The sequence below is a fragment of the Neopsephotus bourkii genome, unplaced genomic scaffold (genome assembly GCF_033783945.1).
Source record: "Neopsephotus bourkii isolate Nb327-2 ecotype Australia unplaced genomic scaffold, CSIRO-AGI_Nbou_v1 NB_787, whole genome shotgun sequence".
NCBI classification, from domain to species: Eukaryota; Metazoa; Chordata; class Aves; order Psittaciformes; family Psittacidae; genus Neopsephotus; species Neopsephotus bourkii.
In genome coordinates, this window is record NW_026901283.1 from 3,216,514 (window position 1) to 3,241,981 (window position 25,468).

Consider the following 25,468-nt stretch of genomic DNA (forward strand, 5'->3'; position numbering starts at 1 on the left):
CAAATCTCACAGCTGACCTTAGGCTGCCTGCCTCCACACGGGTGATAAACCCTTTGTGTTGGTTGCGACTGACATACAGATAAGACAGGACCTCATCCACAGCCTGTAAAGCACCCTGAGGGTGCTGACGCTGCTCAATTCCAGAAATCCCAGCACAAGAGCTGTTGCTGGTGCTTCTCTGAATTGCTGTGATGGGAGGCTCTGCATCCCCATTCCTACATCAAAAACACCTCCTCCAGTCACAGGTATTGAGGTATCACAAGGCTGGTAGCTTTGGCTGTTAAATACAGAATGTATTGGTTTTTACTGAATCCTGAAGCTTTCCTTCTCCTACAGCATCTGAAATCAGCCAGGGAACAAGGGGGAACACTTGATCCAGTGACAAGTAACCACAATTTGGTGCTAAGTCCTGCCAAACTTTTCCTGGCAGCTTTGTAGTATGTTCATGCCAAACAGATAATAAAAGCTGGCAGTTATAGGTGTATTCTGTGGTGCAAGTAACGGCTGACAGGAAAAGCTACACTGAAGAAAGCAGTTTACTCCAAAGCTCTTACACTGTCCTGTCCAGACCATACTATCTGCATCTCTGTATTCTATGCCATCATTGTTTATACTTAGTGTATCCCATTTTCGTAGCAGAGGTTGTCTCTTACCAGTGATTGCACAGTGCCTGACACAGTGGGCTCACAGTTAGGAATAGACCCATACAACTGCTATTAGGACAAAACTCTCATAAGCCCTTGGCTGTGATGTGCTCCACAACAATGGGGGCTCTTAGAAACTCCTTGATTAAATGTTTTCATACACACCCCCCCCACACATTTGGGATCATGCAGAGCCTAAACAGAGTACAGAAATCATGGTATCACTCGCAAAAAAAAGAGAATTTTACATTTCCCTGATAGAGAGCACTTAAGAATGATACTTTTGGAGACAGTCCTGATATGAAAAGTGGAAATTTCAAAAAAGTTTCCCCCTGTAATAGGGGGGAAAAATGGTACTGGGTGTCCCAAATGAAGGAAATCTAATTGCAGAATATTTCTGCAGGTAAACCTTTCTGATTCAAAGCTCTTCTGAAGAGTGATTAGAAGAATAGCCTACTGGGGTTCAAACTGCCTGCCAACTACTGCTTTTAAGAAAGGTAGTCTAAATTTGCTGTTGCTTCCTTAAGCCACAGGTATTTATACATTACAATTCCATAGCAGTGCAAATAGCCACCTTAAAGCCAAATGGACCATTAGTTATGACTCTCTACCCCTTAAGCAATACTATGCACTTGAGTTATGATTTGCCAGTTGCTGGTCTTTGTAAATATGTAGGACTACACCATTTCCTTTTTATTCTGAGATTCATTCCAGTGGGAACAGATGATCAAATCCAGGCCTCATATCACTCTAACCATGTTCTCCTTCTTCCAGTTGTTTGTAGCTTAAGAGTGTACTCTGACAAAAGGCAATACAGGCTGCACCAAATCAAAGCCAGAATGTAAAATAGGGTGGCTAAATGCCAGCACTATACCTTCTGTCCGTGCCCCCACATGTCCTCTTGGCTCTCTATGCCTAGCAGGGGTAACAATGTGGAGATGAAACTATTTCTTTCTGGTTTACAGCATAACTTACTTGTTCAGTCTGCCCACCACAGGATTCTTCTTCTGCACAGAGATTAGTTCCACTCAGCCACTGAAGAACAGGCTCAAAGGGCCATACACCAGGCAGGCAGGTCCTGCTCCTACACCAGCCACCAAATTTCAAGCAATGAACCCTCCCTTCCAGGTGACTCTGCTAGCAACCAGGATTCAAAGCTGTGCTTGCCTCTGTCTGTCATGCTTGGCTGGGTTTTATCTGATGGAACACTTAATTGCAAAAAACACTGTTGGAAAGCAAGCTGTCTTCAGCTTTTGAACCACCATTTTCAGTGTTATTTAGATTCCTAATAGGCATCTGATGGCACAGCCAAAAGTATAAAGAGGAGATAACAGTGACTGTGACTACCTTCCAGGAAGCATTCCTGACTGGGTTAATGTTCTGCACAGGAATCTCTTTTTCATTTTCTAGATACATTCAAAGGACAAGTAAGTGTTGTGGATAAGGGTATTCTTTTTCTCATGCCTTTATTAGTACAATTTCCTACTCTGATACCTCTGTTTTCTTTTTCATTTCTAGTTTTTTCTAACAGAATACACTGGGCCTCTTCTAATATATCTGTTCTTTTACATTCGCCTCTCAACTATCTATGATCATGTGGAAACTAAGAAGAACTTTCGGCACCCAGTGGTTCAGTAAGTGACACTTGTGTGAAATATTTTCCTGGAGGACAAGGAGCCAGAGGGATGGAGACTGCATTTCCAGGGCTGGGAAGGTTACAGAGGCTCTGAGGCTGCATGCAATGTCTCAGAGGCAGTGGGAGTTTCAGACTGTTATTATCAGTAGCCATTTGTTATCCTAGCAGCACTCAAAAACCTGACCAAAAACAGGATCCCAGTTGCAATGGTCACTGCACCTGGTCACAATGGAAGGTGTAGTATTTTCGCCAAGTAGTCTTCACTCTAGACTAACAGCATGAACAGAAGGTGAAATAAAAACCACAGCAGTAGTCATCCAAAGTCACACTTAACAGGGAAGAGAGGACAAGACTTCAGGTGTCCTACTTCTAGTATCCTTACAGCACATTCCCACTCATAATACAAGTAGCATCAGCAACCAGCACACAAGATAATTACCTCCACACTAGCTCTTGCCTAGGCACAAGGAGGAATTCTGAGAGATCTACATGACATAAGTCAGGACAAGAACAACTGAGAAACTCAAAAGAAGCATCATAGGAATTCAGAACTGGTACTTTGGTTTTTGAAACTAACCTCTTCAAAATGAACTATTTCTATGGGACCATACTCAAGGTGTTCGTGTTCTGAAAGACTTTTCAGAAATAAACTTAAATGACAAATAAAAATAAGAGCTCAGCTACCAGTATAAAACAGTGAAGAGAACAGCTTATACAGAAATAAATCAGAGGAGCTCATATATAAGCATAAACCAGATAGCTTTGCTTCCTTGCATCACTGGAACAGTAATGCTAACAAGGAAAATGAAACAGCTCTGATATAATACAGCAGGAGCTGACCACAATGAAACACAACCTGCTTAGTCTGCTAGCACTCAAAAATGTGCCAAAAAGCAATGAAGAGAGGACAGACAGCCAAGATGATAGCTTTTTATGACCTTCAACAGCCCCTGCCATTCCCAAGCCTTCTGCAGGACTCTGGAAAAAACAAAGCAGACTTGATCTATGAGAGGGATTAAAAACTTGCAGACAAGAAAGTGGCAATCACTATTCATGGCAAATCCCAGGGATGCTCAAGGTACTTCCACCACCAACTGTACCCCTCCACAGGATGGTGGTTAATGCACCAAGCAGGCTGAGTACTTTCACACTTAAGGAACTTAATTCACTTCAGTGTGATTGTCTCCATTCTGGAGGACTAGTGCCTGGCAAAGGGGTGGAACATGATCAGGAAAAGCCTGTTGGCTGCACAAGTTGGAGCACTGGGTGGTGAGGCACTGGAATAGGTTGCCCAGGGAGGTTGTGAATGCTCCATCCCTGGCAGTGTTCAAGGCCAGGTTGGACAAGGCCTTGGGTTATATGGTTTAGTGTGAGGTGTCCCTGCCCATGGCAGGGGGACTGGAACTTGGTGATCTTAAGGTCCTTTCCAACCCTAACTATTCTATGGTTCTAAGTGGGAACACACACAGGGAACTAGGAGCCTCAACAAACTGTACAGCTTTCCCACAACACTTTTTCCATGCTATGATTGCAGAATCAAGGTTGTTGGTATACAGCAGAGAAACACAGTGAGTAATAATACCTTTTACAGGTGCAGAAACAAAGAATCTTGGAAATACATTAAGGGAGTTAGTGGAACTGGGAAAGAGAACACAGAATAGCTGAATTCAAATCCAAAGTGCAAGACGCTTAACTTCCTTTTCTTGCTCATGTTCACAAGAAGATAATTTCTGATGGCACAGAAGTGTTAGCAATACCTTAACCTTATTTTAAGTGGGCAAGGGATGTGTGGAATCCTTCCAGTGGCTGCCCCTTAATGGGTTCATCTGAGGTTGTCATCCTAAGCCAAATTAATTTTAAAATTCCCAGCAAAGCTTAAAGTTTGCTCTAGACTTTTAGATAAGTTGTTAATTGTTTGAAATTTTCTTAGTTCAATTCTCTCTGGTTTAATTACTTTGAAATTGTTTAATCTTTGACTCTTTGAGATTTCATATGCTGAAAACCACTTTTCATTTATATCTTATAATTGGTTCACTGTGAGACGGGCTCTGGTAATACGGTAAATGTAACCAAGATAAAATGCCACCAGGAATCACTCTTGACATTTGTTTCTGAAACTCAATCTCTATGAGCTGCAACTTATTCTCGGAAGCAAATCATCAACGCCTGTTATTGTTTCATAACCTTCCTCAAAAAAGAATCAGTAAAATAATTTCTACAACAATTACCTCATTTCATTGTAAAGTGCCACAAAAAAGCCATCAGCATAGATTAACTTTGCAACAAAATCTCATTTTGCATCCACAAGGAAATGAAATACAAACTACCTCCGCGCAGCTAGTTGAGTTGGCAAAGGACAAAGAAACCATTCAGAAGATATTCAGAATGTTTTTAAATGTCAGGTACATTCTACAGGAGCATTAAGGTGGCCTTAAAACATGGGAGACATCTTCTGGAAAAGCACAGCAGATGCCTACTTTTATACACAGCTGTCCTGTTTTAATGTCTTGTCAAAACTATGTATCACATTCAGAGCTCAAGAAACTCTTTAATTCAAGGCTAGTAAAAATAAGTTGCTTGTCTGCAAAATGAAAACAACTTTTTTATAAAACTGAAAATGATTCCATTAATCTTTGGATACAGATGCTTCAATTAAGACAATACCTTAATGAATTCAGTGTGACTGCGGTTTTAGAATATTAGTCCTTACTCCTTTTATGACATTAAATTGTGAAGTAATGGAGAGCAATTTCCACTTACGTTGATTTTTTCCCTTCCAGTTTGGCCTGCTTCTGCCATTGTTTACACTACATCAGACATCTTCTGGAGACGTTATTTGTTCACAAGTTTTCGGGAGGGCACACTCCTCTGAAAAATATGATAAAGGTGACAATATGTTTATAATTTCCTGTAAGAGATAATATCCCCATATCAAACAGTCCTTGGAAGAAGACAGAAGAATAAAAAACCATTCATTTCTAGCTCCAGGAATTAGTCAAAATACAAATATAGGAAAAAATTCAAGGCCATGTCCCCAAGGACATGAACTAAAATCAATGTCAGCTTTTGCTTCTGCATGTCAATGTCCAGTTTGACTCATCCACCCAAGGGACTGAATGTCATGTCTAGGATATTTGTCAGACTGAATACTATTTTATTGTGAGATATGCTGCTGCAACATCTAGTAATGCTGACAGAAATCACTCTCTACTTCCTCAGTGCAGTATAAATATAGAGCATGAGACAGGCTTGCATTAGGAAGTGAAAACCAAATTACAGATGGAAAAAAATAAATAAATATTCTCCTTCTATAGATGGATGCCCCAAGAAGGAAGATAGTGAGGTGGCCTAAACTCTTGTGTCTCCCAAAGCCTCCTGAATTTCAACTGTGTGTCATTACTTACAGGCTCTACTTTCTTTCATTTCACATACTCAGTCTTGGTAATTTTATATCATGTCACCTCCCATCCCATTCAGTGTGATGTAAAGATCCTCCCTTTAAAAGCTTTGCAATACATTTAAGATTTCAGTGAAGGAGATAAACATATGGCCATGGTAGGGGGCTTGACTCAGTTCCAGTCAGAAAGGAGCTAATGAGATGCACAGCTAGAGAAAGCTAAAGAGCTTTGGAACCAGAGTGCCATTTCCAAAGTGATTCATGCATGTGGGAGTTAAAGACTCAGGGTTACGATCATGCCCTTGTGTACTGGTGGCATTGCATAAAAAGTTTAAAAGGAGAAAGCCTGACTTGCAGCCCTACTTATGGGATAGAGCTGTATCCAGTCCCAGCACACTGCTCTTTTCAAGAAGGTATTGAGCATGGGATCCTTAGCTTAGACACATAGAAAGGCTTTATCCAGTCTCCAGGGTGGTTTCGACTCTTTGGCTGGTGTGTTTTGGTTTTGCCCTTGTACAAAGGATGAGAGCAGTGACCCCCTACACAGACCAAGAATATGGTTGCATTATCTCTGGGCTTTCCCAATCCCATGACTTCATTCGTCAAGCAAAGGCAGCTGGAGTATTGCTTTTTAACAAGAAGATGAAGTGGGCCTGGATCCATGGGAGTAGATGCAGCATGTAGCTCAAATATCTTTATAGGAATTGTGTGCCCTTTCTTTTGCCAGGGTTAAACCAGGCCTCTTCAGTTTTACTCAGCTGGTTTAGCATTCTGTTTGGCTAGCTCTATATTTCTTGGGAATGTTGAGATTAAGGTGTAGTAGCAGTTCAGCTGTGTTAACCAGCCATAGACTTAATAGTACAACTCTAAGAAATGTGCCCTTTAGCAGTAGAATCTAATAAGGAGAAAACAAATGTCAATTTCTACAAAAGGTATAAAATGCATTTAACAATCCAAAAAATCTACACTGTGTGCCATTTTATTTTTTTTTAGTGGCTTCATAGCATCTTGAAAAGATCTATATTCTGTGACTCAAAAAGCCACTGCAAAGTCTTTCAGCAGTCATTTGTGTTTAGCACTTACCAGAATTTATAAAGTTATGGTTTGCACTTGTTTATTGCCCTAACAAAAAACCCAAAACCTCTCTTTTGTCCGTTCCAGGGCTGTGCCTTTTACTGGGGGTTCACTTCCTGGATTGCATACTACATCAATCACCCACGATATACGCCACCATGTATGTATAAGTAGAACACAAAACTGACCTTGGTTTTTAAAAAGTTTTTTGCATGCAACTTTAAGTCCTTCAAAATCAATAGAAGGCTCTCGAATGAAGTATATGACTAATCTAGCCAGAGATTAGCCTTTACTCTGTCAGAAGGAAGACTGTTGTGCATGAGGCACTCCTGCTCTGCTACTGAACGTATGTTCCTGTTCAGTCAGGGTCAATCACTGTCTAGTTTTGTGAACTGGAAATATTGACCAAGGGGAGAAAATGCAAAGATCGATATATTTTGCTCATCTTCACAATATTTGTATTAAGAATGTAGGATTGAAGCAGAGCTGGCTCCATTTTCTTAGCGCATGTATTTATTTGTTAAAGGTATATCCTCTCAATAAAAAATAATTTTTTTTTGTGAGAAACCAGAAAAAGTTAATCAGATATTAATGCTGACAATGAAAAAAAATCCTATGATTTTGCTTCCAGATTTCATTCATCATTTTGTTCCTTCTCAGATTTCATTATTACACTGCTGTTTCTTTATACTTTTTTTCTTGTTTACTCTTTAAAATTTTGATGCTTTTGAGCATAATTGGCATAAATTTTATTTCCTACTCCTTTACTTTCCTTGCTACACCTTAGCTTTTCTCTGCATTGTATTTATGAGCTTTGGGAACAAAAGTTTTGATTTGCCATTTTTATTTACACTCAGTTAAATTACGATTTTTGTTTTCAACAAAAAAATCTCCTACATGGCACTTGCTTTCCTTTCAAAATAACACACAAGTTCTATTTAAGAATTATGTGATTAACTGAAAGTTGAATTTGGTGTGGCTTTAACAGTAATGCTGCAAACAAGATTGAAACCTCCCTAAATACAGTTTTTAGCAGTCTAGACCATCAAATCAGTAGGTGCAGCTTCTTTATAGAGAGAATAATTTGTTCCGGACATAACTTTCCCACAGAGAAAACATGCAGAAGTACTTCTAATTGTTCGCAACTGCCTTAAAATGGCAATAATAGCTACATGGGCCTAAAGCCGCAGCATCACCAGCCCTCTGTCACAGCTAGCATCTATGGTTTATTTTGGGTTCAGGAGAGGTGACCTCCACAGCCATATCCAGAGATTGCTGATTTGGGGACAGGTAAGGGAAGGCAAGGAGATAGTTGCAGTATGCTATGCAGGATTTTTAGCATGTGCCCTTGGCACCTCAGAGGAGTCATGTGCCAGAAAAAGGGCTCTCAAAAGTAAAGGCTCTCTGAGACCTGGTTAGGTACATACACACGGTTCATGGCCCTCAGACCTGTAAACCTCTGGAGATGAGCATGATATAGTACTGCTGTGGCTGGGGGACAATTGCAAAAAGGAGAGAGCAGGCAAAGGTCAGGTAAGAATTCCAAAGGCTAAATACATTTCTCGTATGGCGAGACTGTGAGGCAGACAGTGGCTATATAATAAAGCCTCTCTACTGCCTCGCTACTGGAAGAAAAAAGAAAGTTATGGATAGGTTACATGTTGGGTTCTCTTCTCATGGAGATAGAAGGGCCTATGGATAATTCTGAGATTCCTGGCCTGGTTCTGCCAATGACCTGGTTCTTCTACCTTACCCCTCCCCCTTGCCTTTCCCAGGAATTTACCACCAGCAGCTGCTTTGACAACAGCACGTTGGGTATATGAAGCTGACAAACACTAGAAAAAGTTAGGTGAAAACTGCCTTGAGATCAGTGCTGAAGAGACTGTCATTTCTTAAGTACTGTTTCTGTTTACATTGACTTCATATTGTGTGTGTGTTAGTATCCACTTTTTCCTTCAGAACCTGTCAGGAAAGAAGCATTTCTGCCCCTCAGCTCTAGATTAATTTCACCCATCAAACCATGTGCATACTGTAAAATGCAATTTATAATTTCATTCTATTTTCTAGCATTTGGCTACAGACAAGTTTCTTTTGCTGCCCTTGCTTTTCTGGTATGTACAAAAATAAAGTTTTATTAATGACTGTAGAATCAGAATTACTCATTATTTAGCAAAATGCAGTAATACTGCTGTGCATTTTCCTTTGACTGGATTTAGTGAAAATCTGTTAAGGTTTCTAGGCCATTGAGTCTCCTAGTACTATTTACCTGTAAAAGCTTCATGTGAAGTACTCTATCTGAAAGCCATGAGAACATCATCAGAATTATTACTACTCCTAACTGCACTTATATTTAGATAGATTGGAACTTGCCACTTTTTAAAGGTATTTTAATACTGAAGAATTACATCCTCAGCAGACTTTGTAGTAGTACTGTGTACCTGAAATAACTTAACCTCAACAGCTATTAAAAACAGTAAAACCAATCCCCGCTAAAGTGGGTTAAGCCAAGGGAAAGGACAGGTGACAAAGGATGACTGAGGCTACTAAACCTGATATTTGAATGAATATAGCCATATAGTGAGAGAGAGATTCACTAAGAAATTCTCACATGGGAACATACATTCTCTTCCATCCTCCGTGAGCATTGCTTGTGGAAATGCTCAATGCTAACTTACCCAAGCAAGCATGGTTCAGTAGACAAGTCAGCCTTATTGAAAATCAGATGCAGATCAGTTTCCAGAAATATAACAGGGAGATGGGATAGTAATGTGTCTAGGCTCCTTCAGGCAAACACTATTCAGAAAAGCATTCCAACAACTTCTTAGCAATATTCAAATGCTTTTGTAAATCAGGACCCATAAAGATCATGGTTTTGGCAGTGAATGTCTCTGGAATTGGCCATGCAGTTCTCAGCTCTTCCTGCCCTAATAAGGTATAGCAAAGGATACTCAATCAAAAAACTACTCACAAGAAGTTCGTGCACTCGATGACGCTCTACAGCTGGAAGCGGTATTCCTGTACTGTGGAGACAGGAGGCTGTGGCAGTGGTAGGCACTGGTGTGCAGAGCACCTTACTGTGTCTGCACCCTTACTAAACTCAGAGGTTACTTGAAACCAAGCAAACCACTTGCCTGAATAGTCAGTGCTACCTGTAAAACCTTGTCAAAACCTCTGCATAGAAAAACCCTTGTTTTCTATCAAAACTTCCTTGTATCAATGCAACACAGCCTGTTACAGCTTTTATGAAAAATGCTGTCTTCAAACAAAGAGATGAATACTGTTGGGGGTATTTGCTATAAAATACGGCCATCCCCTTCAAATTTGCATCAGCACCTCATCCGTGGTCTGAATTCCTCCAGCTCTTTTGATAACTTCCTACCCATAGGAACTCAAAACCTTTCCCTTTCAGACCTTTTTCTGGCAGGTTCCCAGAGAATGAACTTAAACCAGCAACACAAAAAATTAAATAATTTGAAGCTGTTTTCACAGGTTTCTAAAGCATACAAATAAAATATTTGGAAGATTATTTTGTTCCCCTTCTTTAAAAGCTTGTCTGTATTACATACCCTGATTTAAGTGTGTATAACTGCAGCACTACTGAGTCATCTGAAGCATGTCAGCAGGCCCCTCTGAAAGAGTCTCATATTTAGAGAAATTACTCTAAGCTTTGCAGGGATGTTTTTCTCACATGGAATATGAAGAGGGAGAATAGTATGTAGACTCCAACATTCTATCATCATAAATATGATGCCTTTTTTAGTGTGGCTTCCCATAGCCTCATGTTTTACATCTGGGATACTAAGGACTAGTGTACATTTAGCAGTACTTCTTGATATACAGCATTAGCAGCCACATTTCTAAAGAACGACGTAAGAGTAGCTACAACAGAATATAAAAATCCCTGCAGAGTTATCCTTTGCTTGCTTTATTTGGAATTGATTATAAAATTAGTAGCTGTTAACTACAGTGAATCTCTCTTGCTCCACAATGGCGTGGGCATTGCACATTTTAGTGTTTATAGTGTTTCACAAAAATGCTTTTAACTTTAAAACTTTTTTCCTTCAAATAATAGTAATAATAAAAAATCATGTTCCTAGCTCATAATTGGAAGCATGTAAATTAAAATTACTTCTACTGCTATGGCTGGAATTACAGCTTCTGATATGGTACTTTATAATAGAATTTCCTTTTCTGGCTATTTAGTGTTTTACATCTGGTGTTTATGATAGATGACAGCCAGTTAGTAATTAAAAAACATAAAAGGACTGCAGGGTTTGCTCCATGAATACATTTCCATGCAGAAAATAGTTTTGCTAATAGACCTGATTTAAACTTTCCTAACAAAACCCCCAAAAATCCCTCTGCCAAAAAAAGGTAAAATTCTTCAGCAATGCTATCTAAATGTTCTTTCAGATAATGTCACATTTCAATATAGAATTAAGTTACAGATTCCTTTTAATTATTTTTAGCTGAAATTTGCTATGGATGACTTTCAGAATTAGCTTTAAAAATTACAATTGTATTTCTTTCTTTTTTCTATTAATTTTATGACTTTATACTTTTAACATCTCTAGGGTTTAGCAATCTTCCTTTTTATTTTAATTTCTTAATTTTTCCAACTTTCCAAAATTTAGAATGAAAAATGACATAAGAAAACACAACTTTTTAATACTGCATTTTTTCAGTTTGAAAGGAGAAGTCAGTCTTCAAACAGAGAAATGAATAAAACAGTTCAGTCTGAGATTGTAATGTAAACTGCATTTTGGTTTTCTTCATAAAGCAGGGGGAAATGAAAACCATAAAATTAGACTGTTGTACTAACAGGCTTTCTTTTTCAGGAATTGAAAGTGGTTATCCTACAAGTTCCTACTTTAAGTATGGGTAGTAATTGGTTTTGATTCTACAGGAGTTGTAATTGAAGTACTGAAGCCATAAACTAATCTGAAATCACCCTGTATTATGTGCTCTGTAACCAAGTGAGGAGACATGGTATCCAATGTTTAAACCATCTAAATATTAAAGACCAAGTTTGAGAGGTTGGTTAAGGCTGAAGGTGGCATTAACCAGAGTAGCAGAAACAAGAATAATACTGACTGCTCTAATTTACCAATTCATGACTACTAACCATTCGACCATCTGCTCTTCAGAGAACTGCTGCCTTTTTATTCAGCCTATTCTAATTTCCTCTATGACTTACCTAAAGGACTGGTTATTGTACTCTATAACCAGCAGAACAAAGATGTTATGCTGAACAGCTTTGAAAGCTCGTTTAGGAAGAGGGTAGGTACTGTAACTCATGACATCTTTACAAAATCAGTGGATTAAATCCAAATCACAACAATGATGTTCAATTCAGAAGGTATCTTGCTAATTTCCTTAGACTCCAGGCAGCCTCTCTGATGTTCCTAGACCAAAACATGTTGTACATGCTGGGCATGGGAACCACAATGAGGGCCTGCCTGCGCTGACCTCTATGGAGCTGAAACATGAGCTTTCACACCTGGCTGTGCCTTTGGTGCTCACTAGACACTTGTGTGTTTGACAAAGATCACAGAATGCATTTCCCATGGGAAAGTAATTTAGAAGTACATATTTTCCATATACAGAGACTAAGCTGTAATGATGGGGATTCTGGTTATGCACTGCAACACAGTTACTGCTGCATTTTAAGCATATGACTGAAAATACTTTTTTAATGTCTTGCAGATGTGTGAAGCTGGAAATCACTTTATCAATGTAGCTTTAGCTCACCAAAACCATTCAGGTCTGTCTTTGTTTCCTGTTTGTCTATTTAAGACTGAAGTGTACTTAACCTATCCATCTTCTGAAATATAGTAATTTATGTATCTACATCCACAGAATAAAGAAAGATGAAGTGGGTACCATGCCATCAGTATAACATTTTCAAAACGAATGTGGTGTCAAGGCAACATTAACAACACTGTTGTTCCAAAGCGTATAGCAAATTTGTCTTAATTAGGCACAACTATAATTTAAATATGGGCTTAAGCATGTAAGTTCTCTAAAGCATCCTGTTGACTCACAACAGAAGATTCAATTTTAAATAAGTTTTAAAAACTTTTAATCTAGATTGCAGAGTTTTTAGATATGTGCAACTCGTGCAAAGATACACACAGAGATATGTACAAATACATAAAGATAGACTCATGAATAGCTACCTACGTAGCCATCAATGTATATATATGCTCTTAAAAGCCTGCTCCAAGCATGGGTTTTCAGTATCTTTTGTACCATGAGAATAAAAGTTATACTATATATACCAGAAAGTAAAATATATTTTCAGATAATAATAGTATAATCTCCCACTATAACACCCTATTCAAGAAAATACTTCACCACAGTATGATCAACTTTGCACACAGAAGTCAGTTTCTATTCTGGAAAGCTTTTGATGTGCAGTGGTTAGGCAGGTGCTTATGTTGCTTTTTGCAAGGAGCCTAATTTGGTTTAAAAGCAGCAAGAGCCAGATAATTAATCTACATTCCCAGTGCCTACAAGTATTAAAGAGAGCATTGTTGCCAGAACATAAAAATGAAGCGTTGCATGTGTGGCATTTTGTGTGAGAATTATCATTGGCTGTGAAGAGTCATCCTGTTAGCTCTGGAGTTTTTTTCCGTTCTACCCTGGGATGAAGGATGAGGATGCAAAAGGAGGCAAGTTCACATTGTTAAGTCAGGCTAAATAAGATATAGCTGAATCCTTTATGACCCAGAGGAATGCCCTTAGACCTCACCCCCTGGATAGTCTGCATTAAACTACATGTCTTTCTTCTGCCGAACAAAGTTTGCATCCTTTGGACATGCCAGACTTTTGTGTAAAAACTGATATATGGTTCACTAAGTATTCTCACTAGCTTTTGCTGTCTGAAAAGATTTCACTGAAACTTTTCTAACAAGTTGTACTCTGGAAGCATTGGCCAGGGGATGGCTATTACATAGGTCAGTTGTGGTTAAGGCTCAGTCACCCTCTCTATTGAAACTGGTTTTGTTGAGTCTTTTTTTAATTTTCTGCTATTTTGTTTTCTTAAAGGAAGTAAATCCTGTATTCCAAGTCCAACCTACAACCCCTTCACATGGCTCTTCTTTCTGGTTTCCTGTCCCAACTATACGTATGAGGTACATGCCTTTCTTCTGATTATATGCAAAGAATAGGCAGCTGCTGTTTCAGCCTTTGCCTGCAGAGGGTCTGCAGTACCTTGTTGTAGTTCCCTCTGCACGTCTCTCATTATGTTCAGTATGTCAGAGTCTTTTAACTCTGGCAGTTGTTTCTCCACCAGACTCTTCTCTCACATCAATATCATGACTTTTGTTTATATTTGTCTCCGCTACAGAATCCCCTGTGATCCAAAGATTTACCACCCATCTCTTCACCCCATCCAGCACACTGGGGAGTTCCTTTCTAGCTATTTTTCCTTACCTGTTCCCAGTAAAAATATCCCTATCTTCATGGGGGAGCTGTTGAAAACTTACCCTTTTGCTTTACAGAAAGTAAACAATTAACAGAGACTTTTTCTTTACAACAGGTTGGGTCTTGGATTAGTTTCACAGTGATGACACAAACCCTACCAGGTAAGTTTGAAACAGAATAAAGAGTCTCTAAGCTGTTGTTTGTGGAAGTGAATCCTGGGAATATAAAATTTGTCCAAAATTTTATAGCATATGAAATATTGCCATCAAATCCCCCCTTTGACATGACTGTATAAATCTTCAAAGTGCAGAAAGTGAGAACTCTACTGCAACACCTTCTTTTGATCAAAACCAGGTCTCTGCTTTTTGTGAAGTATTGTCTCTTCTGTTTCCACAGTGAAAGCAGACTTTGAAATTTAGAAAAAAAAAGTCAGTGTTTTTCATTTATGGTCAATCATTTTTGATATAATAAAATTTCTTTTAATTGTAAACCTGGAAAAAACACTTCTAACAGGGAGAGGAAAACAGATGTACATAGTATTTCAAGAGAGGAAAGACACACGTTCCTGGTAGCATTTCCCTGTTTGCTTGTAGCAGGCAGACACTTCATAACAACAGCCTGCCTAGTAGCACTTTCGCAACTCCTGCTCAGTACTTTCCTGCATCCTCAGAGACCTAAATACCCATGCAAATATGGTCCTTGGGACTGAGCTCTCCAAATCTTTCACTTTTTAATTATTTTTCCATTCCAAACCAGAAACATATAAAAGCTGCTTACAAAAAAATAACCCCATGTGGTTTACAAATGAAAAGGGAATTTCAAAAGTGGATTAAACTGCATTATGCAAAAATAAAGCTTCTAATATTGTTTGAAAAGATGCAGTGTTTATGTGCTTTATGCTGTGTTTGGAGCATAAAGTTTGGAGACACTGTAGGGCTGCATTTACAAGGGAAAGGAGCAGCAACATATGCATCACACTCATCTTGCTGTCATTATCCCAAACAAAACTTGACCAGATGTCACATGAATGTTTCTGTTTCACCAGCTTATTCTAAGAAAGAAAGGATAACGAATTTGGAAAAAGCACCTGTAAAAGCATTCCCCATCCGGTGCCACTCAGCCCAAAGGGAGAGATTCCTGAGGGATCACTTACTGTCTCCTGATCACCACAGCAGGGGCCTGGGTATCTATAATTGTTAGGCCTTGCAAGACCTTGCTGCCAGGCGGCTAAATGTATTCATGCATCTACTGCTTACTTGCTCCAGGGCCAAGCTCTTCCTCCATGCAACAGGAAGTTGCAGCGTAGCTCCCTGCTATGGTTGGGAGCCAGAGATAAAAACAAAGGTGGCCAAAAGCAAACCAGAAAAATAGTTAAAGCCGAAGGAGGCCTTGTGATTTAAGATGAAGCCATAGGTGATACAGGGTGTGTCTAACAGTTCTGGACATCATCATCTGTGTGAGTTCTGATATGGAAGCTGAGCCTTAAGCTAGGGTATATCAGCAACTGCAAGGCTGAGAGCAAAGGCAGAGTTAACTTGTCTCTACCCACAGAAGAGACTGCATACTTTTCCATAAACCCTCTTGGTTTCACAGAAACACACACTGAAGATGACACGTAATCCTTTTTTTCTTTTTCTTTTTAATCTTTTTCTTTGGTAGTTGGTGTTTTTGCTTTCCTGATGGTCATCCAGATGTCTCTCTGGGCACAAAAGAAACACAGGCTGTACCTGAAGAGATTTTATCCAGAGGTGCGGAGAAAAGCAGCTATGATTCCTATCATCTTCTAAGCTCTTCACAGGAGTTGGAGCCTAAGCGTACAGTTCAAGAGCTAACTCAAGAGTAAATAAACCATTTCATTCAGTAACCAAAGTGGATTAGAGGAAGAAGCGCTGGGTATCTTTTTCAGAAAATTAACAGTTCAAGATGAAGAGCTCCTAATTAAGTGAAAAAATGTACCTTTTAAATTCTTAGTTCCTGCTAAAAGATATGATTTAATTAGATTTTTTGTAATAGAGCTAATTGGGAAGGGACAAGAAATTTGCTTATATTGAATGTTAGGCTAGATATTGAGCTGGTATAAATGAGCACAGATGCTGTTAATTAATACAGCTTGTCTTCATATATTCAGGTCTGGTGATTTTAAGGTCCAGTGTTAGATGTTGACAAGTCTTGGATTTTTGCATCAGAAAATGTTTCACAGCCTTATTATTATTAAACTGCACAGGAACAGCATGTTCTGCATCAGCTCCTCTAAAGCGCGACATCAAAGAATGACTGCTATGCTGTTAACACAGTTTAGTTTAGCCTTACAAGATTTTTCTTTCTATTTTTTATAATTGAATATCATAGCAAAATGCTCAATACAGATTGACTTAAATGTATCAGAGAGGTCTGGCTTTCCTTTAATTTCAGATAGATGGATCAGCCCCACAATCCCAGGAGGGGACTGTTTGTGAGGTGCTTCCCACCTTGCCACTAATTTGCAGCATATCTTTGGGTACTTCATTGAAGTCCATCCTCCTTTCTCACATTGAACAGTTTTGGAAATAGCAGAAGACCTTCTCGACTAACAATCATATTAAAAACCCTTGTTCACTGCCCAACTGCACCCAGACACCATTCACCTTACTTGTGTAAAGCACTGTGAAATCCTTGGGCACAAGGTGAACCAGAGAAAAGCTCATTATTAAAAGGATCCTGCATTTCAGTCCATATCCGAGCTGCCTCAGGTGGACACTGATGGTTCAGCTCCCCTTCAATGTGGTCGGTAGCTATATGCTACTTTGCTTTCCAGGACATTATTTTTTTGAGGGATTCTCTGGGCTTTTCAAGTCCTGAAAACTCCATTTAGCTCCATTTGCAAACCAGTTGCATCTGTGTAACACAGAAGCAAAAAGAACCAGAACTGCTTCAGTGAGTATTAAGATAAAGAGAGTTAGGGCATTAAGTCAAGTTTTCATTCTATTTCTGTTGCTCATTTATCAATGTCTTTTGGCTCCCTTAGGCTGGTGAAAAAGCTTGCCTAAAGAACTTTATAATAATTAGAGAGACACCAGAGCACACAAGCCAGGCAGGCAGTTTTCATCCTAAAAACCTGTTATCTTTGTGCCAGCTCAAGTGTTCTAACAAAGTTAATTTGCTCAGTAAATTGGGTTCGTATCACTCTTCTCATGTCTAACTTGCAACACTTATCCTATTAGCCACTGTAACTCAATTTCATCTTGGTAATGTAAATAAATAACTTTCCATATTTTTAACTTGTAATCTGTGAACACCTAGAAGTTTTCATTGCTCTCAATGGAAAACCTGAGTCACGGTGAGCACCCAGCTCTCTAACCCAGACTGCTAATAAAGACCTATATTTGAAAAATTAGTTTCTGTACTCTTTAGTCACTTATACCTGACAACAGTATTTTTGAAACTCATTTTTTCCCCATCCAGTGTTATGTATGAGTCCAGACTGTTGGCTACTTTCTAAATTCAGTGACTGGGACTGTTTTCATTTCATGTTTATTGAGTGTCTCATTTTAGCAATTTTCAAGTTTAAAAAAGTTCATGTGGGAGGGTAACTTGCCAAAATTACTTACATTATCTGTTAATCCCTTGATTAAAAAGGCTGCAGCCTTAAGTCGATTCAAGGCATGTGTTTCCAGAATGATTCCAGTTGCTAGGAGCATAGTTTCTACTCAACAGTTAGCTTAAGCAAAGGATGTGTTTCATGAATCATTTGCCTTCCTGCTTATTAGTTGGTCTTTCATTACATGGCCTGGGAGGGAAAAGGGTTTTGGTTCCTGTAGTAAAGAAGGGGGTAAGTGCAAACACTATGAGAAAACAAGAGACGATACTTTACAGACGGCTGTTTCAGATAAACATGGCATATATTTTTGTATATTTGGCATACATTGGGTTGTTGACCAGCCAAAACTGCTTTGAATGGTGTTAAGTGGCTTCACAAATGGCAATAAATCCAACTTCCCACACCTTCACAGATCTTTCAGTATTATTCCACCCTCGTTTTCAGAGCCAGTTCCATGTGATTTGAACAGGTAAGTTAAGTTCCAGGCATGGGTCTGTGGGAAAATGGTGTAAATCAGAGACCACCTCCCTCAGTCCCTCAAAGTTATAACACTAAGGAAATCTCATGGTAAAATGCAGCTCCTACTTCCTGGGTGGGATGTGGATGGCATGCATGGAGTCTACACTGTGATACTTCCCCAGGCAACCCTGCAAATGCAGAAAGACACAGGGACATTGTGCCTACTAGACAACAGTTTTGACAGAGGCTGTGTAAAAAATAACCCAGATGAACTAATGCATCTTCCTGGCTTGCTCAACAATGACTGTGTGAACATCATTGTTCAGCCTGTGGGCTCAAAGCTCGAAGTAGTCACTTCTTGGTAAACCTGCAGATGCTGACCAACATCCAGGTCCCACCATGTTCACATTGTGGCTTGCAACTGGGTTTCTGCTGTGATCCTCCAGATAGGTGAGTCTCATTTTTCCCAAAGTATTTCCGAGACTTTCAAATTCAGGAACCTAAAGTTAAGCCTTCAGACTCTGAAGGCCTGCTCTTGCCTTGAAATGCCAACCTGTAAAAGAGCAGGCAGCAGCTCAGGCTTCATGGTGGTGCATGGAGGCATTGTGGGAGAGAATGGAAGTGGCAGATGATTCTGTATGCAGTTTGGCAGCCTATATCTGGGTATCCAGTTTGGAAAAGGCCTTAAGGGTGAGCCTTATAAGACCGCTACCACATCTTTGCAGCAGAAAAGACTAAAAAATTATCTCAGTGATTTAATGTTTCCATAGGGAAAGTTGAGCTGGGAAAGACACGGAAAGCAGAAGTGAATAAAGCCATATGGTCATCCTTTTTAAAAGATGCTGTTATCACCAAAATATCTAGTATTTTGTATTAAATACCTAGTATATTGTACAAAATATCTAGTATATGTATAAAGGAAGTGATTCTAAATTGGCTTTTATCACATTAGGAACAGACATAAAACAGCCTGATACAAAAGCAGTTCTCTGAAAAAGAGCCTGCAGTGATAGCTAAATATAATAAAAATCACTGAATGTGAAGATTTCTAAAGCATACCATAAGAAGAAGAAAGCTACAGGAAAGCAAGAGACTATTTATTTATAGTTTACAAAGTGCTGCTGAACTAAAAATTAATTCAAACTATAGAGTTTTCCAGTAAGCTAATATTTTCCACATGATGCTTTATTAGCTTTCCTTTTCTGTTTTCCTAGGCACAAGTTTTTGTCTTCCAGCAATATTCCCCACCATTAACATTCATGAAAGCTTTTAGAGAAACGCACTGTATGCCTGTCCCAGTGTTCCATAGGTAAATGTAAATGAAGTGTTGTGCTGTCACTACACACAGATTAGTATCTGCATGAATAACATTTTATTATGAAAACCCTGGTTTATCATAGATGAGTGCGTAATGGCTGCTGTATATCTACAATTCAAGGCAATTTTCACATCACACATGTTTAACACCATGGAAGAATGTTTATTTTAATGGTCTCAGCACATCCTCGCCCATATGTGATTTGAACATACAACTCTTTCTGCAGGTATTAGAACCAAGAGCCAGGCTACCCAGGGCCTTTGTTATGGCCCCAGCATCTAGTTATTTATTCGTCTAGCACACCAGAGACTGTCTCTCACCCAGCTCTGCCTTGTGAGGGCATCTGAGAAAACATTTCCATACCCATCTTGTTCAACTGGACAAGCAATTGTCCAGTTGAGGAGCATCAGTCACTGCGTGAATGAAATAATCTACACTGAATTTTCTTGCAATGTAATAGTCAATCTACAAACCTCTTTACTAAAGGAAAAGAGAGGTTAATGGATCCTGATTGCTTAGATTAAAAAAACTCTACCACATATTAACACCTCCACAATATCCAGATTTCTAGCGTATACCTGCTTTTATCTAACCTTGAAAGCCTTTGAAGTCTGAAGAACCAACTAAGAAGAAATCATTTATAGTTAAAAGAAATACAAGTGTATTCAAAAATACTGATGAAGTCTTAATTAAAAAAAGCAAACTTTGTATCTTTTGTCAAAGAAATCTGACTTTTAGCCAGTTTCCTCCTAATACACAGTATTATTCTGTGAAAAAGTAATATAGCTCTTCCAGCAATCCCGTTTATTGTTCTGAAAACTCAGTAAGGAAGACTTGAGTTTTAAAATTACAAGTTTCACCATTTGGGGGCTCTTTAAAAGCACTATAGGACAGGCTCTGAAGAAAGCACACTACATCAAACAGTCTTTTCCTCTTATTCCTAATGAAAAGTTGATGAGTTTTCAGTTGACTGGTGAAACACCGTGACACTAAGTTACAAAATAAACAAATATCTAAAACGGTGTTTCTCTCCTCAAAACAAGAATAGAAAAAAATTGAGCTTTTTATCTTTTCTATTAAAAATAAGAGGCCGTTTCCCAGGTGCAAGGGCAACTTTGCAGAAGGAAACACTGATTAGAGAGCTGGAATGACAAGAATGTGGTCACAGTGCATTTTTAGGGATTAGCAGCTGTGTCTTTTTGGAAAGAAATTTCACTCTTTCTGACAACTGAGCTTGACAGAAATGGATTAAAGATGACACATCTCCAATGTGGTATGTAATGAAAAACAAAGCACCTATTCTTAAACCAACAGGGAATATTTGTCACATATACAAAACTGTATTCTTCTACACTCTGGTTTACATCATTACTTTGCAGAAGGTGCTTTGCTTTTGGACTTGGACATCTTTCATTCTAACTCTTAATTATTTACCTATTAAAGCTTTGATACATGCAGTGGTGTCACAAGAAAACCAGCTGTTGCTTTCAAAACAATAAGGACAAAGAATCTATTTGTACACTGTTGACCAGTTTAAACCCTGTTGGCTCACACATATGTGACTATTTTGCTGCTTTTTCTTTTTTCAAAGAGCCATGTGAAGCATGATGCCATGTTCAGAGACTCGTCAAACATCCTGCCTTAACCCTCTTGCAGAGCATAAAGCTAAATCTTGAAGCAGTGAACTGCAATACTCGGCACTACCTGAGCCCTAACTTCAATCCGCCTCTACTTGTTTCCTTTGCTCCTAACCTCTACAAGCTGAAGCTCTTCAGGGACCTCTCTGCAAAAATACAGGTCTAATTTTTCTATAGTAATAGAAACTGCAACATTCTCCTGCATATGTTTGAAATGTTTTCTTATTCAGAGGGTCCTAGAAGGTAAAAGGAAAATGGATATTGTGCCTATGGATACAGAGACAAATTAAACAAAGCTGTACTAATCTGAGGGCTGACATCTTCTTAGGGGCTTAGTGCCTTGGACATCTACCCTAGGAGAGGGCAGTGCAATTTAAGAAAGGCAATGCTGATCTTGATTATGGATCTGAAATTAAATAAACAGGTAATCTATTTTGATATGCGAATATTTGCTGGAAGGTGCACCTGAAACATTTTTGCACTTGATTTGGAAATACCAGTTGCAGAATAATTCTCACTAAAGACACTATAAGCGTTTGACAGGGAATTACTGCATGCCCTGTTATTATATATAGTTACTTGTCTTCATTTTCTCTCAGGGAAATTAAGTACTTTTCCTACCAGAGAAGTGGTGTCAAATTTTCCTTATGAACTGCAATACCAAATCCTTAGGGCAGACATAACAGTCAGTGTGTCAAGGGGAATGAGCTTCATAGAGGGAGCTCAAGAGTCGTTGACAGTTAGGTCATGACAGTCCCCATGAACTGCCCTGCTCCAGTGTTGGTGGACCAAAGCCCATCTTAGCCACTGCTTTTCCCTCTGAGAGTCCCTTTGCCCAGGGTGGTGGCCCTGACCAGCATTTTCAGTGCACAAGCCCTCCTCAAGTGCTGAAGTCGTTGTGACCCTGAGCAAGTTAGTGATGTTCCTTTCTCATACTTTAGGCAACTCTGATCCTTCCCAGCCTGTGCTTCATTATGGCACACATCTGAATCACTCTCAATGGCAGAAAACTGCCCAGACCAACAGAAGTGAGCACAATAGCCATTGCCATCAAACACTTAGAAATATTACTACTTTTATTTACCGGCAAACAGTTTATATAAGAAGCTAAATCTGGGCACGCACAACAGGCAATATGGAGCAATGTTGCTTACTGCAGTTCTGAGGCCTCGGGAATGCAGATGCATATACCATCCAAAAAGGGCACCTAAGGAAGAAAAATGCCTCTTCTATTCACAAGGTTGTGTTGTAATTACATACAAATAGCATATTATAAAACATGTTGACAAGATCTCCACTTCTCCGTAGCCCTTCAAGCAGTCACTTTCTAGATATCACTGAGCAAAGAGAAGTAAAATCAAATCCTTCAGTTCCCACAAATGTACGGTTGACATACACAATCAATAGGCTGTTACAAAGAGAGAAAAACTGTAGGCGTTTTCTTACCGGAGATAAGGAGTGTGGGGCTAACTAGTTTCCCACACACACCTTCAGCAGAGAAAATAAAATTGATTCATTGGTTATAATGCAGGGAGATGAGCATCTCCAGCAGAAATTAAGGGCGCAAGCAAGGTCATGATACATAAGAATTATAAGTAACTGCAGACAGGACTGACTAAACTGACTGCCATTTTAACTGCAATTGTCAATAAAACGCTCACTTTAAGAGAGAGGCTGAAAGATGGTCAAAAGGTTAAGCCAAGCAGGCTGACAGAGAAAGCATAAAAAACATCCACTGCCACAACAGATATCTGCAGATGGGGCTTCTGCTCCTGTCCTGATGAGGAGAAGCGAAAACTCAGGGCAAACCTTAATCTCAGGCAAGCCCTGTAGGACTTGGTACTTGAAGCCAATGAAGGTTTGTGGCACTAAAAATCATGGCTGGTATTTATATTACTTCTAAAGCTTCTAATGAATTTCCTTGCAATGTTTTCTCTCCATCTCAATTTCCTTCATCCCCAGAGGATATACTATATGCCTTTATGTTTCTGCAAAATACTCTACAGACACAAGACATCTGATTAGCTAGGATTCTTTTTTATTTAGGGTTTTGGGTGTTTTTTTTCTTTTTCTTTCCTAATGAATACAAGTAACCAATCATCTTGCTTACATTTCACACAGCTGAAATACCAAGCATTTAAACATAAGCAAGGAGAGAAAAAGTTCAATCAACCCAAAATCACTGTGGTTTGTTTTTCTTTCCTTCCAATTCCTGATTTACAGAAAATGTTGAATATATATGTTCACACTGGAAATCATGACTATTACCTCCCACTGGGGACCCTCCTCTCCAATCTCCTTTTTAGGAATGAGCTGCTCACAGTGCTTTACCCTCAAACCAAGCATCACTTCACAACCAATTACTGTAAATTACAAGGGAAACCTTTCCTTTATTTTCAGAGGGCTGAACACCTTAGCTCCAAAGCAACCTTAGGTCAAGAAGGACCAAAGTCACCAGAAACAACAAAGTGTCCCTTTACTGGGCTCTAAGAAAGCCTTATCTCTGAGTGAACTAATATCCTAGAAGTTCTGCCTGCCCCTCATGTTCCCCTGCCCTCGTTGATGCTGTAGTGCTTTCCTCCAAAACAAAAGCTGCCCACAGTTGCAGATGGACACTGTAATCTCCCTGAGTGACATAAAATAGGTGGATGCAAGCAGACTAATGATTTACTGTAGGATGCTTGGTTATATGATGCATTGAAAAGAACAGCTGGTTGTCAGCATCATATTTACCAGGAATTTAAAAGACAACAACAGCCATATAATCCAGAGGATTTAATGACAGACTGGAATGAATGCTGAATAAATGCTCCTTTTGATAAACTCACAAACATTTGGGGGATGCAATAGTGATTTATATTCTTCTGGGAGAAATAAACAAATTAAGGATTTCATGGCGTTGTGGAGACCAGATTTTGTAAATGTGAATTTCTGTGTACTTTCAGATTAACCTTTTCTCTCTTGGTATTAGAGGGAAACAAACCATGGAATTTTCAGCTTGCAAGAAGCTCCAGATTTTCAGTGTTCCGCTTCCTTGCTATTCTACCCTCCCTAAACCAAGAAATAAAAAATTTTTACACTCTCAAAATGTATTGTGGAACACAATTTTGAACCTGGTCTATAGTGAAGCCATGAGACGACCAAACCAAAATTTTACCATTGTAGATATCAGAAATGTTGGAGTAAAAGGTTTAGTTTTCATAGTAACAGAATACATTCCTTGCAACATGGTAAAATCATTGCAATTTACAGTACAGAGTATGACGGTTGCATTTAAAAAAGACTTATCCAAGTTAATACAAATAGGCAGGACTATTATGGGTAAAATGAAACTACTAAAAAAATAATTATAAATCAGGGCTCTGTCTGAATTCAGCTGTTGGATATCTTCCTACAAAATTTTCAGATGGCAACAAATGAGCATTTTCTAAGAAAAAAATAGTTACAGAAATTACTTTGGCCAGCTCTATGGAATGTGCTGGTAACTTAAAGTACAAAGTGCATGAGTCTCTGGCCCTACTTGCTCTTGAGCATTGGAATTCTTGTACCTGTTCTCCCCAGTCCTCATGTTTCTACAGTCTCCAAAAACACAGTGACAGGTAGCATAATGATACAGCCTCTTCTGGCTGCAGCAGCAACATACAGAGTTCTCAGCTTGTTGAGCCCAAGCACACAGAAGTTGCTCCCTCCATATGCACCCTCCAGTAACACAAACCATTAAGTTAAAGACTGGGAAGAAGCACCTTAGTAAATCAGCAGCCTTGGGAGCGAGTGCTGCGTTGCGAATCATGGCCATCACATTCAATGTATCAAATGGCTCTAACCCAGAGTAAAAGATCTCTCTTATCCCACCCTGTGGGTGCTGGCATGATTGGAAGCACATCCATGTGGATCCCCTGACCAGATCAGGCTCTCAAGAGAATGTCCTCCTCCTGCATGTTTAACTTGCTGTGGGAGACAGCACTGTCCAGAGGGCTTTCAGTGGCCTATTATGGGGTTGAGAAGCCCCACACTAGATAAGACCACAAACCAGACTTTACCAAAATGCTGTTGGGACTCTCAGACACAATCCGTACTGAAAGGATACTGCTATTTACTGACTAAATACTTTTCTTATTTCTTAGCATAAAATGTTGCTGTCTTTCACTGAAGTCCTTCCTGAAATGCATCTCCTTTCATCCTGCCTCATCACCAGACACAAACCTTCAGCTGTAAACATGCAGCGTTTTTACTGTGCTGTCATTGCTACCACTGTGCTGGAGGTAGTTATTATGTACCACCAGCACTCTTACTAATCT

At 39.2% G+C, this 25,468-nt stretch overlaps 1 protein-coding gene across 2 annotated transcripts in view; it reads left to right on the plus strand.

The window, feature by feature from the left end:
• Window positions 1-16,409, plus strand: part of TECRL (trans-2,3-enoyl-CoA reductase like) — a 63,792-nt gene extending 47,383 nt beyond the window's left edge. For both annotated transcript variants that reach the window (XM_061355271.1, XM_061355270.1), the window contains exons 5-12: window positions 2,163-2,278; window positions 5,061-5,166; window positions 6,839-6,911; window positions 8,819-8,862; window positions 12,458-12,515; window positions 13,802-13,887; window positions 14,295-14,340; window positions 15,839-16,409. In XM_061355271.1, coding sequence (XP_061211255.1) covers window positions 2,163-2,278; window positions 5,061-5,166; window positions 6,839-6,911; window positions 8,819-8,862; window positions 12,458-12,515; window positions 13,802-13,887; window positions 14,295-14,340; window positions 15,839-15,966 — 657 coding nt within the window. In that variant the 3' untranslated portion in view covers window positions 15,967-16,409. The remainder of the gene's footprint in view (window positions 1-2,162; window positions 2,279-5,060; window positions 5,167-6,838; window positions 6,912-8,818; window positions 8,863-12,457; window positions 12,516-13,801; window positions 13,888-14,294; window positions 14,341-15,838) is intronic.
• Window positions 16,410-25,468: the final 9,059 nt, after the last annotated feature.